Below are 15,289 nucleotides of genomic sequence, written 5' to 3'. Positions count from 1 at the left end.
TTGATTTCTGATATTAATGGGAATATTTGATAATCCAGCACTTGATGGGTTCTATACTTCCTAGATTCACCCACGTTCATCAGTATCTCATTATTGTGCCTCTTTTACACATTGGATTTCTATATTCATTGACAAATCTGGATATTTGGTGGCATTTACAAAAACTGGCAATATTTGAATCCTTATGGATCAGACGCATCTGGTCGCTACCTCTCTTCATACATCGGGGTGGGGGGTCATTGGTTATTCGTGTATATAGGAACTGTGACACTTCTGGTGTGGAAAGAGCTGTGTTCTAGCCTGGTATTGAAACATGCGACCCTAAAGTGCACCCTGATTAGCTATGTAGCTTACCTCTTGTGCAGGGCATTGCAGTAGCTTACGTTTCCATGGTTACGACCACTCATAGTGACTGCTAGTGGTCGTAACCATGGATATCTAAACTACTGCAATACCCTGCACATGTGGTAATCGACATAGTTAATCAGGAGAACTATACAACATTTATAATTGGAGGTATTTGCTAACATTATTATTATTACACCTACTGCATATTGGGATAGGATCTTCGAAATGGGAATACCTCTTTAGCATTTTCAGTTTTATTGTGGGAGAAATCTTCTCCAATTTGCTTTCCTTATGCCTCGTATCTAGATTGGGCTCGGTCTCCTCCTTTTACATTTCATTTTATCTTCTTTTCCCCTATAGAAATGCCCAGATATCCCCGGAGACTCTTATCACCTTCAGCCATAATTCTTCATCTCCCGTGTTAATACGTGACTGTATGGCTGATCATGGATAGTATTCCCCTACAAGGAGTTTAATTGGGTCTTGTCGGTGGGACTTAACTCCCGGGATGCCATCACTGTAACATATATTGCCACCTATTTCCCTCCCCTCCCTTGTTACAATCTAATAATAATAGCGAGAGATTGTGTGTAATGGTTTGAGCTCTCCCATTTCTCTACATTTCAGTGACCGGCCGAGTAATTCCATTTTTAAACCATGAAAAAAGGACGCTGATGAAATTTCGCTATCAGCGACAAACCAATATGCAAAATATCTCTCAGCAAATCAAATGGCTATTATGTGCTCATTCCCTTCCCGGCGCATTTGCTTAATGAAGAATAGACAGATCAGTCTGTTGGAGGATGCCTGCGAGAGGTGATAAGTGCCAGCTATCCCAGTAAAGTCAGCACAGACAGGCATTTCTCCCTGCCCCCACCACCAATCCTAGCCTTGGTGACTCGCTTCATGTTGGCAGCAGCCCAGTTTTAGTGAATGCAGAATGGGCACAAACAGTGGTCGATGGCTCGGACGCCTAGAACCTAATAATATGCAACTGGAGTGAATTCCTATGTTTAACCATAAAGGGGAAAAAATTATAATGAAGTATCCAAATTGGGTCTTTGAGGTTTTGCCAAGGGCATGACTGCAGTAGGCACATTGCCCTCTGATCTGTCTATGCTGTGATATCGAAGGCTGCAGAGAGCAGGGATGCAACGCTGTTCAGGAACCACTGCCAAGGTTGTAATAACCAGATAATGGCCCCTCCAATACCCCGTCGTAAAGCCTGCAAAAATCTCATAGATGGAAGTCTGTGAACCAGGAATGCACCCGCTCGGTTAGCGCACACTCCTAAATAATAACGCCCTAGAGCATCTCCAAAACTTGGTAAACTATGCCTTGGGTATTGAGTGAATTCTCCATATGGGGCAGATGCCCCGTTTCGCCAATATTGCTGCCTCCGTCCGATAGGACATTGATAGCATTGTTCTTCTGTATAAAAATGAGGGTTTTCCGTGGCTTGGCCTCGCGCTGGGCTGTAGTATTTCAGCTTACAACGTCAAGACGAAGACAACACGAGGCAGCGTGAAAAAAGGAAGGGGATGAAATTTGGGTCAGATATCAACATTTTCCTTTTTTAATGTTTTTCTTCTTTTTTTTTTATTACGTCTGCCAGAAGACTAAATTCATTGCATTGATCTTGGGCCTGAACGGCAGGCGTTTGATCTCAGATTGTTATCGGGAGAGAATTTAAAGTTTGCTGAAAAGATCCTTTGTTCCCTAACCGGGGCTCTTCCATTAGCCTCTGAGGGCACTTTTCATGCATGCTGTTTCATGGGCAGGAATCTAAACTGGGTGTGAAAATATTGCTTTTATAAAATGTTAATTAACCCGTCCTTGGCATAAATGACTGTACATTATGTATACGGCCACTTTCTTTTAGATATATTGTTATGGTTGGTCATAAAACGTAGGGTTGGGCATCTCGGTGTCTTGATAGAGACTATGGACAAGTGATCATGGTGCTGGGGTTGTTGAGTTTGTAAGATCCAAGTGTTTATCTCCTAGTCTTTTCCTGCTCTCACAGCGTTGCAAATGCCAGTCCTGGGGAAATCCAAGCAGATTTACTCCTTGGGTGACCCAGCAATTCTTGTACTATGCGGATTTGGCAGACCCTTCATAGATTCAGATGACTGCATTTTCTGTTACTTTGTCTTATTTCATCCATGGTGCCTAAAGTAGCTTAGGTAAGTTATTTAGTTGGTCATTTATAGTCAGTTCTTGTGAAAAGCGTATAGTACAATTTCTACATGTCCTTAACTGCCATCCTATCCACATGGTAAAAGGTTCCAGGATGCCCCATTTTTGTGAACCGTGGTACCCCTAACAGTGCAGCTTGTGTGAGATGTTCTTGGTCTTATTACAGAGATGATACTGAGCTATGCCAAAAAAAAACAAAAAATGCCCTTAATTTGTCTCCTAGTCCATTCATTTCCTCTCCACCAAGTGCCACTGCCTCCAAACTCCCTGGCAAGAAAAGCAGACCATGTGACCAGGCAGCCAAGGGGTTAACTTTATCAGACACCCAGGAGCCGTGCAGCCGTGAACGAAGAAATTAGCTTAACGATGTTACATTTACAAGAGGAGAAAAGCGATTTGTTAGCTGCTGATTGTTTCCCAGCATTATCAGTGCAGACTTTAATTGTGCTGGAACTGAAATTAGCAGAATTAGAAAAATTGCCTGTGCAGGGTCTGGCAGTGTCTTTCTCCACGCTCATTGTTGTGCACTATGTATAGATTATGGAGCCTTTGTTCTCACTGCGTAAATATACATGCCTGCAGTCAGGGAGCCTCTGAGGTCTGAACGCCGTGCCACTCTCTATCTCATCCCCAAAACCTAAGCTAAAAATGTATTCAACTTCTATAGCCGCCATGTGCGACCATTTCCAAGGCATTTTATAGACAGAATCGGGCCAATATCATTGTCGTGCAATGGTGATGAGCAAAATGATCTGCTCAAATCGGTCGCCCTTAAATGTGATAGCCGTACTATGCCCATCATGTCTACTGGTAACTGGCTGCCCACCCTGGTGCACAGTGGTCCTGTCCCCTGGAGCTCACAATTCATTTTCCCTCACACATCTAGTGGCATGTTTTTATAGGCAGCCTGGGGAAAATTTCATGGTAACACATGGAAACCAGGCAAAGTTAATAGATATGGACACTTTAGAGGACTTTAAAATATAAAGAATAAATAAATAATTGCGAATATTTTATATAAAAAAAATTATTATGAAATTGTGTTTCATTAAAAATGTTGCACCATTTTGCGTTTACAATCTCTTTAAGTCTGGCTGCAGAATGACTCCACTGAGAATCCGTCAGTGAGCTGGTACTTACGGTGACATTGTAACTACTTTTTTGTATTTTTCAGCAATCCTTTGCACTGATTTATGACCACCGACCTTGTCCAATTGGAACTTTTGTAAGAAAGATGGGCTGAGAAAAATTGAGATGAGTGACAAATGTCACACTGACTGATAATCCAGTCAAAAAGCTTGTAACCTCCAAAAAGTGCAGATTTCTTTTATGGAACCCAATTGCAAAAAATATATATTTTTAGCCCAGTATACACAAGCATTTAAGAAAGAAAACAAAAGACCACAATTGTGTCTTTTTTTTTTAATGCTTTAACAGTGCCAATCACGTAACTTGTGCAGCCTATGTAATCACATGTGGTGAGACGTTCATGGCAAGTGTTTCTTCTGCCATAGGCATCCTTATAACTGATGACTTGGTGAGAATGATGTAATTTGTTATTGTGCACTTTCACCAGGAGCCAAAGTGTCAAGTTATATTTTACATGGGTGATGTCAGTGCTTTCCATCAGAGGAGTAAATTATTTTTGTCATTACTTTATGACTATATTTGAAGTAATATATATATATATTTTCTTTTTAAGGTTCTCTTGGTGATATGGAAGAGACAGATGAGAACTTAGCAGCAGAGTCTGCCCTTTCCGAAAAAGATGGAACCACATCGGACCCAGATGATTTATCAGATAGTGGCTCTTCTCATACATCCTACAGTGACGGCGCAGAAGGTGAGCTTTGTGTACCGATGTTTCACTCTTATAAATATACTATTTTTTTTTATTTTGCCAAGGCTTGTATAACCTAGATGTGGCCAGTTTTGTTGTCTACTTCTTTAGGACCCTCGGAGTCTATACTCCTTGTATCCTATTTAATGTTTCCATCATGACCTGTTATCTTTACTACCAGGAGAACGATGCAGTCCGGTGCTGCAGACATTGGACCAAGAGATGGAAGAACCAGATACAATGCCGAACCTGTGCGAACTTGCTGAAAAGCCTTCTCTTTCACGCATCTCAGGTACCTAAAGAAGATTGGTCTTCTCTTCTACATATATTCTCAAAAGACCCCAATAGTTAGTGTGGTTCATTATAATTAAAAGGTGGAAGTTATTAGGTAACCTGTTAAATAATTTAATCTTAACTTTTATTGATTATGCCTAAAAATATCTTGACACAATCACAAATCTATTTTAAAATCCAAAAGATTGGGCCGCTTCATTCATATCATTTAATATGTGCTGAAACTTCTGTACCGCGGCTATAGTGAGTGACATTAGCATTGGTCTGCAGTTTCCACCACTATTTACTGTTGATCTTCGTCATTGATTAACGTTTGATCACAAATCCCATTTCCAACATGTTTCGCCGATAAGTCTGCATCCTCAGTGGTCATCGCCCTATCGTGCCCCTAACTATGCAGATTTGTTGGTGAAACATGTTTTTAATTATCTATGATTGAACAGCCTAAGACCTAAAGAAATAGTGGTAGAAATATTGAATGATATGAATGAGGCTGCCCAAGTTTTGGTATTATAAAATGCACTTTTGAGAAATACAAATTGGGACAAGATACCAATTTCAATGTATTTTTGTTCTGTGGCCTTTTATTTTCATCAACGTTCTGGTGGTAAATGGGTACAGCTGGTTAATGTATCTATAGTAAAACCTTAGAACTGGTATAATGATCATGAACATCCAATCACAACAAATTCTATATTATTGGGTGCTGGACTAAAAGAATTGGCTTGAATGGACATGGAACTGCAGTCTATTAAAACAAGACAATAAATAAGACTTTCCCTGCGTCCACTCTTTCTGAAATCGTCTCCATCGGTGGAAAAGCTGAAGAATTGATAGCGATTAAGTCTCTTTACAAAAGGCATTATCCGCGTGAGGCAGCTGTTCCCTAGAAAACGTGTTGGGGTGCGGCCTTAATTCCCATCGATCTGATGGTAATCATGTTCCTGGACAGCTATTAATAATTCTGACGTCAGCTTTTATGGGCATTATCGATCTCAACTGTTGTGGTTATCGTTGCAGGACAATATGCAAACATGCACTTTGTGCAGTAATCAGCAGCACTGTCATATGCAGATAGGCTTATCACGCCATCTTTAACTGCTGTTAATGGGGAGAAATATTATCAGCTCAGTTGCTAGGAATAGGCAGAGTGAAAAGCCCGGGCCTGCTCCCTGTTAACCTCTGAGCTGCTGTAGAACTGGACAGGAAGGTCAGAAGCTGATGAGCAGAGTATGATTGAGGTTTATAGCCCCTGTAAGGTTAAGGCCAACATTTATTCATTTATTTAGAGTGCTATTTTTTTTTTTAGACCTGTTTTATCACCTTCCAGAAACGATGATGCCCTGAATTATAATTTGGTTCTATAGACCCCAAAATAATCCATACTAAGCATAGGGCTGGCTTCACACGTCCCACAATCACGAACCATCCGCATGTCTCCTGACCCGAACGCTACAGACTCTTACAGAAAGAAAAAAACTTTAAAATGGGATCAGTGGAACCATTGGAAATGTAGCATCGGTGGACCTGATTGAACATCCTCCTAGCTGCTGGCATCTTTGGAGCTACTTCTGACTAGTAGGCCATGCCACTTGATGATGTTGCTTGGCCTACTAATCAAAAGAAATGCCCTCGATGTTTCTAGGTAGATGAAGATTCACAGGCTAGCATCATGGCTGCTAAACCAGGGTCCTGCAAATTGTCTTTTCGTTCTTTTTGTTTGTTGTCGTTTTTGCCTGTGGCTACAAACTATTGAGCAGAAGCGGTTAAAAGACGTTCAGAAAGACAACATATACAAAGCAAGTCAATTTGACATTGCAATACAGATGTGCCTTCTTTCTAGCATTTTTAAGCTTTTTTTCCGGGCGGTCGGCTCTGGTAAAGACATGGTGTGCATATACCCTAAGACTTTTTGAATAGTTTGAATTTCCCTCCTGCCACACAGGGACTGGCATCATATCTGAGATGGGTGATAAATTAATAATACTGTTTTCTGAGAATTCTGTGCCTGCAATGAATTGATAGAGAGCTTTGGATTTTCTTTTCCGGCTACAGCAGTCCAATCTCCTGAGAATGAGGGGAGTCTGAATTACAAAGCATCAGAGTCTCCGTCCAGCATGGAAAACATGGAGGAGCCGCTCAGGTGGAACGGTCCAGGTCTGTGTTACTATAGTTCTTACCTTTAATAGGCTTTGTCATGTTTTACTGTACAAAAAATTCACCAGTAGTCACCAAACAGAAGTTTTTTTTCCCTTCAAGGAGCATAGGAGGAAAACAAATATTGAATTCCTCTTGGTACCTGTATTTTGATATGACGCTAGTCTTTTCAGGTTGCAAGGGTGTGCAAGGGTAAACTATATGGACAGAAGGAATTTACGGTAAGTGACTAGTTTAATAAGTTTTCCATTATAAAGAGGTTGCTTTAAAGTTTTTCTTGTCAGGATACAAGATTTCTGTAGTGTCTGTACATTAAGATTAGAGATGGGCGAACCTGAACAATAAAGTTCGGCGTTTGTACCGAACATTTACTGTTCATGGACGGACACCGAACACGGACCTCTGTAGGAAGTTCGTGCTATTGTTCGGGTTCTGCTGCCCAAACACCAGGTAGTTTGTCACGCTGTCATGTGCATGACAGTGCAGCACACGCCGCTTCTGATGGGCAGTAAAATCCTCCCCCGCCGCTCAGAGAGAGTCGCGGTTCCCACGTTGTCAAAAGACAGCGTGAATGCTCAGCTGTGATTGGAGGCATAAAGTTTACCTCCGGTCACTGGTGTCAGCTGATGGGACTGCTGCTCACATCATCCGATGCGTGCTGCCGCTAATAACAGCGAGACCAGGAGCAGCAGATGGGAGTATTTATTAGCTGGCTCCTGCATTATTAAATAAATAATAAAAAAAAAACTGGCAAGGGTTCCCCTGTATTTTTGATAACCAGCCAGGCAAAACTCACAGCTGGGGGCAGCAACCCTCAGCTGTCCGCTTCAGCAGGGCTGATTATCAAGGATAGAGGTGTTCCCACACCATATTTTTTTAATTATTTAAATAAATAAAAATACAGCGTGGGGTCCCCCCCCATTTTTGACAACCAGCCTTGCTAAAGCAGACAGCTAGGGGCTGGCCCCCCAGCCTAAAAATAGCATCCCGCAGCTGCCCAGAAAAGGCACATCTATTAGATGCTCCAGTTCTGGTGCTTTACCTTGCTGCTGCCGCTTGCCCAGTAGCAGTGGCAAGTGGGGTTCATATTTGTGGGGTTGATGTCACCTTTACATTGTCTGGTGACATCAAGCCCATGGCTTAGTAATGGAGAGGCCTCTACAAGACACCTATCCATTACTAATCCTATAGTTATATGGTAAATAAACACACAGCCAGAATAAAGTCTTTTATTTGAAATAAAACAAAACACACTTTTACTTTTTTATATAAACATAACAAACAGTTATACTCACATAACACCTAATTCCACTGAATTCCTCACCTCCAGCCTTAGTGACTCACTGAGGCGGTGTTCCGAGCTGAGCTGCCGTGACCTCTGTGAGATCCACTTTGGCACCATGAGGGTTTTTCTAATAGATGTGCCTTTTCTGGGCGATTGGGGGGCCAATATCCATAGCCCCTTACCAGCCCGAGAATACCAGCCCCAGCTGTCTGCTTTATCAAGGCTGGTTGTCAAAAATGGGTGGGACTCCATGCCGTTTTTTTAATTATTTAAATAATTAAAAAATATGGCGTGGGAACACCTCTATCTTTGATAACCAGCCTTGCTGAAGCTGTCAGCTGAGGGTTGCAGCCCCCAGCTATGAGTTTTGCCTGGCTGGTTATCAAAAATACAGGGAAACCCCTGCCATTTTTTTTAAATTATTTATTTACGGCGCTAGAGCTAGCTAATGAATACTCCCATCAGCCGCTCCTGCTCTCACTGTTACTAGCGACAGCGGGCGTTGGATGATGGGAACAGTAGGACCCATCAGCTGACACCAATGACTGGAGGTACACTCTATACCCTCGAATCACAGCTGAGCGTTCACGCTGTCTTTTGACAGCGTAGGAACCGTGGCTCTCTGAACGGCGGGGATGATTTCACCGCCGATCAGAAGCGGTGTTTGCCACAGCGTGGCAAATACAGGATGTTCGAGTGGCCCATTCAAGTTAATGGGGTCTGGGTACTGTTCTGGTACCTGAATCAAAACTTTTTGTAACCGTTCGTCCGAACCCGCCGTACCCAAACATCCAGGTGTCCGCCCATCTTTAATTGAGATACGTTTCTCACAGGGTAACACCCCTGCTTGCTATTAGTGAGCAGAAGTTTCCATCCAGGGACTGGTAAGACCCAAAATGTCTCACAGCTAAGAGTTTGCTACAGTTTTGTAATGCATTTTACCTGCATTGATACTTTGTACCAACTTTTAGGACAGATGAGATTAGCTCTACGGTTGTATACAATCAAGTATAGCAAACCTCAGCGGTGACTGTCATTAGGGCTGCGCAAATCACTGACAGCAAGTAGTAAGCCTGAAAATAGTGAGAAAGACACAGTTTGTTAGAACTTTTGCAGAACTACTTCTACTGTAATTGAGATTTGTTTTCCCAAGACCAGAGGTCCCCCTTTAACAAATTGGCTGCCAAATCACTTGCTTAGACACAAGGGCTCACTTTATCCCCCTTTTTTTAATAAGATGTGAGGACTGAAATGACCATGCAGGGATTCTGGTAGCAGAACTGTCCGTGGAGTGACGGAGCCGCACTGGAATGCTCTGGAATTCTGCAAGATAACATAAACAGGAAGTGGAATGTCAGATAGGAAATAGGTGGCACGTACGCAGGCAGAAGAGGCCACGAGACTGATCCTAGGTGGGAGCCGGCGCTCATAGGAAAGGGATTACACGGTTTTCTACCACAGTAGTTCATCTGATACGTCACTTAGACTCTGTCATTCACAAGAAACAAGAACAATGTAAATCTCTGAACACAACTAATATAACAAGTGATTTATCCGAATCCAGAACACAAAATGTCACTTTTCCTTTCTCCTGTAGTTTCAGAATTATTCACCCTCTCATGACCAGCGACTTTAGTGCTCAGTAGACCCCTCTGGCTGTTATAACCTGCCGCAGACATGGTTTATAGTCACACACCAGCTTCCGACGGCATTCCTAGGGAATTGTAGCCTATTCTTCTTGGGCGAGAGCCTCCAGGTTACTAATATTTTTGCGTATGCTCCTGCAACCTCCGCCTTCGCATCCCACCAAAGATTTTTTTCTGTGCAGTTCAGGTCAGGCGACTGAAGTCTTCCAGGATTTCTTTTGATGAAGTGAGATAGTAGTGAGAACTGCTGGGGATCATTGTCCTGTTAGAAGCTCCAATGATGCCCGAGCTTCAGTTCAAGTCATTTTTCTTTTCCCTGAGGATTTCCTGTTACTACATTGAATCTATTAAATAATTCTTAAATGTAATATTTAACCGTATGTGTACTATTATGGCTAAGTTCACACTTAACGTTTATTCAGCAGCCTTTACTGTTGGCAGTAAAAATGCATCTAAGAAAACTCGTCTATTTGCGGCATTTTTGCTTCTTTTTTGCTGCGCTTTTCATGCATGTCCACATTTGCTTTTGGCTACAGTACATGTTAAGAAAAATTGTGTAAAAGGAGCAATCGCCTGACCTGTCCGGGTGTACGCCAAAAAACTCCAGTAATGGCAACAGTCCAAACGATAGCTGATAATCCCATCTTTAAAGAATTGCTTTATTGATCCATTAATATAAAAGGCACAAAAAATGGTTGAACGCAACATCAAGTCTCAAGACCATGCAGGTGTGAAACATGTTGCCTGGGAGCGCAGCGGATATTTATTTTCTGCCTTTCTAATTTTTGTGCCATTGTCGTCAACCATTTTTTATGTCTTTTGTAATACTGGATCAATAAAGCGATTATTTTAAGAAAATGTGAGTGCTGGCTATCGTTAGGACTGTTGCATGTTAATAAAGTTAATTTTAGTCACCAAAAATACTACAAAAACGCACCACAAATGTTTTCCTGCATTTTTGCACTTTTTCACTGCTTTCTGTGGGGAAAAAATGCTGATAAGCTGCAAATTAAAAAAAAAAAAAAGCTGCAGTTCTCAAATTCAGTCAGGGGAAAAAAAACAAGAGAGTGTAGGAGATTTCTGAGATCTTAGAGCTTTTTCTTATATGCAGCTTCTTTTCTGCTGAAAAAAAAAAACAAACTGCAAAAAGTCATGTGTGAACATAGCCTGATAGTTGCTGGTAGGTTGGGGATGATTGGCTTACAGATTTAGGGACATGTAGCTTGACAAATATGGCACCATCTTGATAACTTGTTACAGGTTGTCTCACTTATGAAGATTAAGCGTATGGTTGCTGCGTCCAAAGTGCTGCCTTCTATGAAATCTGCATGTGTTCACTGAACCTTGGGGACTTTCCACATCAAATATATTCTATTCATGTAATTTCTCTGCAAAACAAGTTGACATGCTGCGGTCTGGAGAGACGCGCCGCATGTCTGTCCCCACGGGTGATCCGTAGGCGTCTGTGGATACATATTGGACATTGGATTTCTAGAAATCCCACCCACTATTCTGTCACAGCTGGCTGTTGCGGTTTGATAAATGTGCAGCGTCAATCCCGCAGCAGTTCCTGATTGTGGGCACATACCCTAAGATGTCACATTCCAGTTCTTTGCTCGGTGCCATCTCAGTGTTGTGTTATCCGTGTCCTGGTAAACTTGGCCACATCTGCATGTCACCTATCCTGTCACCCTTGCCTTATACACTTGATCTGATCAGCAGGGTCACACGTAGCACCCCTCTGCACCCAGTGATGACTAAACTGACACATGCAAAGTTCACCAGATTAGCTAATCGCTTGCCTTGATTAATTGCTGATGAGAGATGTTGTGTGGTAGATTTCCACTTGTGCTTTCAGTGTGGAAAGCATCCTGTTCAGATACTGGAATGTATCTTTGAACTACACACCCAGGTTAGAAATAAATGTAGAAATTAATGTCGCTGGTCACATCGGGGGTGTAGGACCCTCTTCCACATTATTTACCCACATGCTGAAATTCTGCAAGGCCTCCACCGAAACAAATGGCCCCGTCTCCCAGACTTAGTGCCACTCTTGTAGGTCCTCTTGACCCTAGTATTAATTTCCACAAAATCTTTGTGAACCAGATACCTTCATTAGTATTTTTCTAACCGTCCATAGTAACGCAGAGTTACCTCCACCTGTTCGACACCATTCTAGCGGTCTGTGTTTTTCTTCCTGTCCATAGTAACGCAGAATTACCTCCACCTGTTCGACACCATTCTAGCGGTCTGTGTTTTTCTTCCTGTCCATAGTAACGCAGAATTACCTCCACCTGTTCGGCACCGTTGTAGCAGCCGGTGTTTTTCTTCCCATCCATAGTAACGCAGAGTTACCTCCACCTGTTCGGCACCGTTGTAGTAGCCGGTGTTTTTCTTCCCATCCATAGTAACGCAGGGTTACCTCCACCTGTTCGGCACCATTCTAGCGGTCGGTGTTTTTCTTCCTGTCCATAGTAATGCGGAGTTACCTCCACCTGTTCTGCAGCTTTCTAGCGGACAGTGTTTTTCTTCCCATCCATAGTAACGAAGAGTTACCTCCACCTGTTCGGCACCTTTCTAGTGGTCGGTGTTTTTCTTCCTGTCCATAGTATCGCAGAGTTACCTCCACCTGTTCGGCACCTTTCTAGCGGCTGGTGTTTTACTTCCCGTTCATAGTAACGCAAGGTTACCTCCACCTGTTCGGCATCGTTCTAGAGGCCGGTGTTTTTCTTCCTGTCTATAGTAATGCAGAGTTACCTCCACCTGTTCGGCAGCTTTCTAGCGGCTGGTGTTTTACTTCCTGTCCATAGTAACGCAGAGTTACCTCCACCTGTTTGGCAGCTTTCTAGTGGCCGGTGTTTTTCTTCCCATCCATAGTAACGCAGAGTTACCTCCACCTGTTTGGCACCGTTCTAGAGGCCGGTGTTTTCCTTCCTGTGTATAGTAATGCAGGGTTACCTCCACCTGTTCGGCATCGTTCTAGCGGCTGGTGATTCTGCTATGGTTACTGTGTTGGATGCCGGCGTCCTGTGGGCACGAGCCGTGTCAGGTGGTGGCTATGAAAGTCTGCTGTAATTGTCAGTTGTGAAACTGCATCATCCAACTGTAGGAACAATGTATTCATCACAGCCATGATCTTAAAGGGACCGGATACATTTCTGCTGTGGTGCAGGATAGGAGTGCCCGTGCTGGCATGTACATTGAGTGTGAACTATCTTAGGACATCACATTACAGCAGTCTGTGTGGCGTCCATTACCAATCAATTGCAGTCTATTTTTCCCATGTATCAGCCTTTGCAAGTTGGTCGATATTGTTAACTGCCACAACTATTTTGGGCTGAATGTATACAACTAGTGGGCGATCGGCACTTCTCTGCTATCCTTCCAACCTGTCCTATTTTTTTCTTCATTTCATGCTTCCTCTCCACGTATGAGATCCTTCCCTATCATGTGCCTTCAGCCTCGCTGTTCCGGTAATTGGAGTGTTATTAATTTCTGTGTGGTTGGGAGTAGATGGCAGCGCCTGCGATGAAATGGCGATAGGGGACTTCGCTCACACATACCCGACTGATAGGCTTTCTATCTGCTCCTGTGCAGACAGTGCACTTATCAGGCACAGCTCTGGTGAAAAGACCAGAGAAGGAAATGGAGGAGACACTGAATTCCTTCATTTTATCACCCACATCCACTGTACATGCCACGTGTTAACATGGGAACCGTGGAATTACATTCAGCGCCAAAACTACGGAAAAAGGCCAATATTTCACATCCATCCCCCTGCAGCTTCTACCATCTACTTACATCCACACATCTGATATTGCTGGAAAATTTGTGGTCTTGGCCATGATGTTCATGGAAGCCAATATTGGAAGCCATATATTGTTGACGTCATTGATGCTGCATGGTTGTATTACTGCAGATGGTCGCCCACAGGGAACTTATCATTGGTGCAACCTGTGCAGCTGCAGAGGGGCCCAAGAAGAAGTAAGGGGGCCTCAGCAACCGGTGCAGCTGCAGAGAGGCCCAAGAAGCAGGGGAAATTGTGCAGTATGAGGAGTTATAGGACTGCATATGGCCCATATATTCAGCTCAGGGGCCATTTTCCGGTCTGTGTCCACCAGTGCCCACAGCGACACAGTCCATAATGATGCTACTCTCACCGGTGCACAATTGTGTCACAAGAGCCTTGATTTATTTATTCACCATGCTTTACACGGCAGTTCTTCTCCATTAGGAAGCAGCTAGGAGTAGTAACTGTGTTTTACTACATGTTCTTCGTGTTCCTGGTAGTCTGAATCCAACTCCCATTCATCGGAGTTTTAGGCTGCTCTGCTGTTTCCCCTTACGTTACTACATATTGGTCCGTTCACGTGGTGCAGTTTTCATCTTTATAATCAATTTCTCTTATCCCCCATTTTTATGTCTCTGTTCCTCTCCCTCCCCAGACACTATAGGCCATTGATGGCAGCCAGTGCAGATTAGTTTACAGCGAGCCCTTTGCGTCTCTGTTCGCAGTCTGCCCCCTCCTTTGTCCGCCCGGCGTTTCTGCCTCGCACTGGTGAATAATTTAGGCTCAGATTGCTATCTCGGTCCCTAGTATTCTCCATCTCTGGAGCAGCCATGGGATCCCTGCTGTTTGCATCACACAGCTTGTAAAACATGACCGGGAGCTCACGCGACGTCTACTTAGGTGACATTTGTAGCAAGGAAGACATTCGATACCAGAGACCATTCCAAAAACTGCCCCGAGGCCCCCTATGTCAATGCTCGAGGGTACACATACTGTTGACTACACCTCTGTGTCTTTGTCTCCTCAAGTATTCCTCTGCGGCTTGGTCGCCAGCCCCAGAGCGGCACCATGGGCTCCGTGAGCAGTCATCCATGCGGCTGTACTTATAAGTAAGCGACAACTTCTACGGGAGCTGTAATGGCGGTCACATTGGTTGTCACCCTTGAGCAGCCAAAGTTTCCTTTCACAGTTGCAAAACTGTAGTTTTCTACTTTGCTGCCCAAGTGCTATGTATCTACCTTTACCGAGGCCAATTGGCACTTCCTAAGGCCCATCTACAAATCTAAATGACAACACATAAAAGAATAATTTTTGTGGACAGACTACAGGCCTAACCCAATTCCCATGCATTAATAATCATTCAGTCTGTGCTTCTATCTGAGATCTGTCTGACATGACTAATACAGCTCGAACTGGCTGGCAGTGCCAACATCTTACCCAGCTCCAAGAAAGAAGACGTTCTCCAGTGCGGCCTAAAAGACAGATGTGGGGGACATGTAGTCCGACACGATTTAAGAAGTGGACATTCCCTTTAAGTAATGTCTGGTGTAAGCTCTCTCTTCTGGAAGACGTTACCCTTGCCTATACCTTCCACTTCACCCTCTCTACAATTTTATTTGGACCTCCAGCAAAAACAAGAAAACGAAAAGAGACAAACTAATTGCATAAATGAGTATTGTAAAACTACAACTCCCATCATGCTTTGGCTCCATGTTTCCCATCACGGCATT

At 43.3% G+C, this 15,289-nt stretch overlaps 1 protein-coding gene across 2 annotated transcripts in view; it reads left to right on the top strand.

The window, feature by feature from the left end:
• The window catches only part of ZFPM1 (zinc finger protein, FOG family member 1), a 135,595-nt gene that overhangs the window by 84,269 nt on the left and 36,037 nt on the right, over window positions 1–15,289 (top strand). For both annotated transcript variants that reach the window (XM_077288809.1, XM_077288810.1), the window contains 3 exons: window positions 4,250–4,390; window positions 4,569–4,679; window positions 6,737–6,838. In XM_077288809.1, the coding sequence (XP_077144924.1) occupies window positions 4,250–4,390; window positions 4,569–4,679; window positions 6,737–6,838 (354 nt within the window). The remainder of the gene's footprint in view (window positions 1–4,249; window positions 4,391–4,568; window positions 4,680–6,736; window positions 6,839–15,289) is intronic.

Source organism: Ranitomeya variabilis, chromosome 2, assembly GCF_051348905.1.
Source record: "Ranitomeya variabilis isolate aRanVar5 chromosome 2, aRanVar5.hap1, whole genome shotgun sequence".
Lineage (NCBI taxonomy): Eukaryota > Metazoa > Chordata > Amphibia > Anura > Dendrobatidae > Ranitomeya > Ranitomeya variabilis.
Note: the sequence above shows the minus strand (reverse complement) of the source record. Positions and strands in the feature narration are given on the sequence as shown.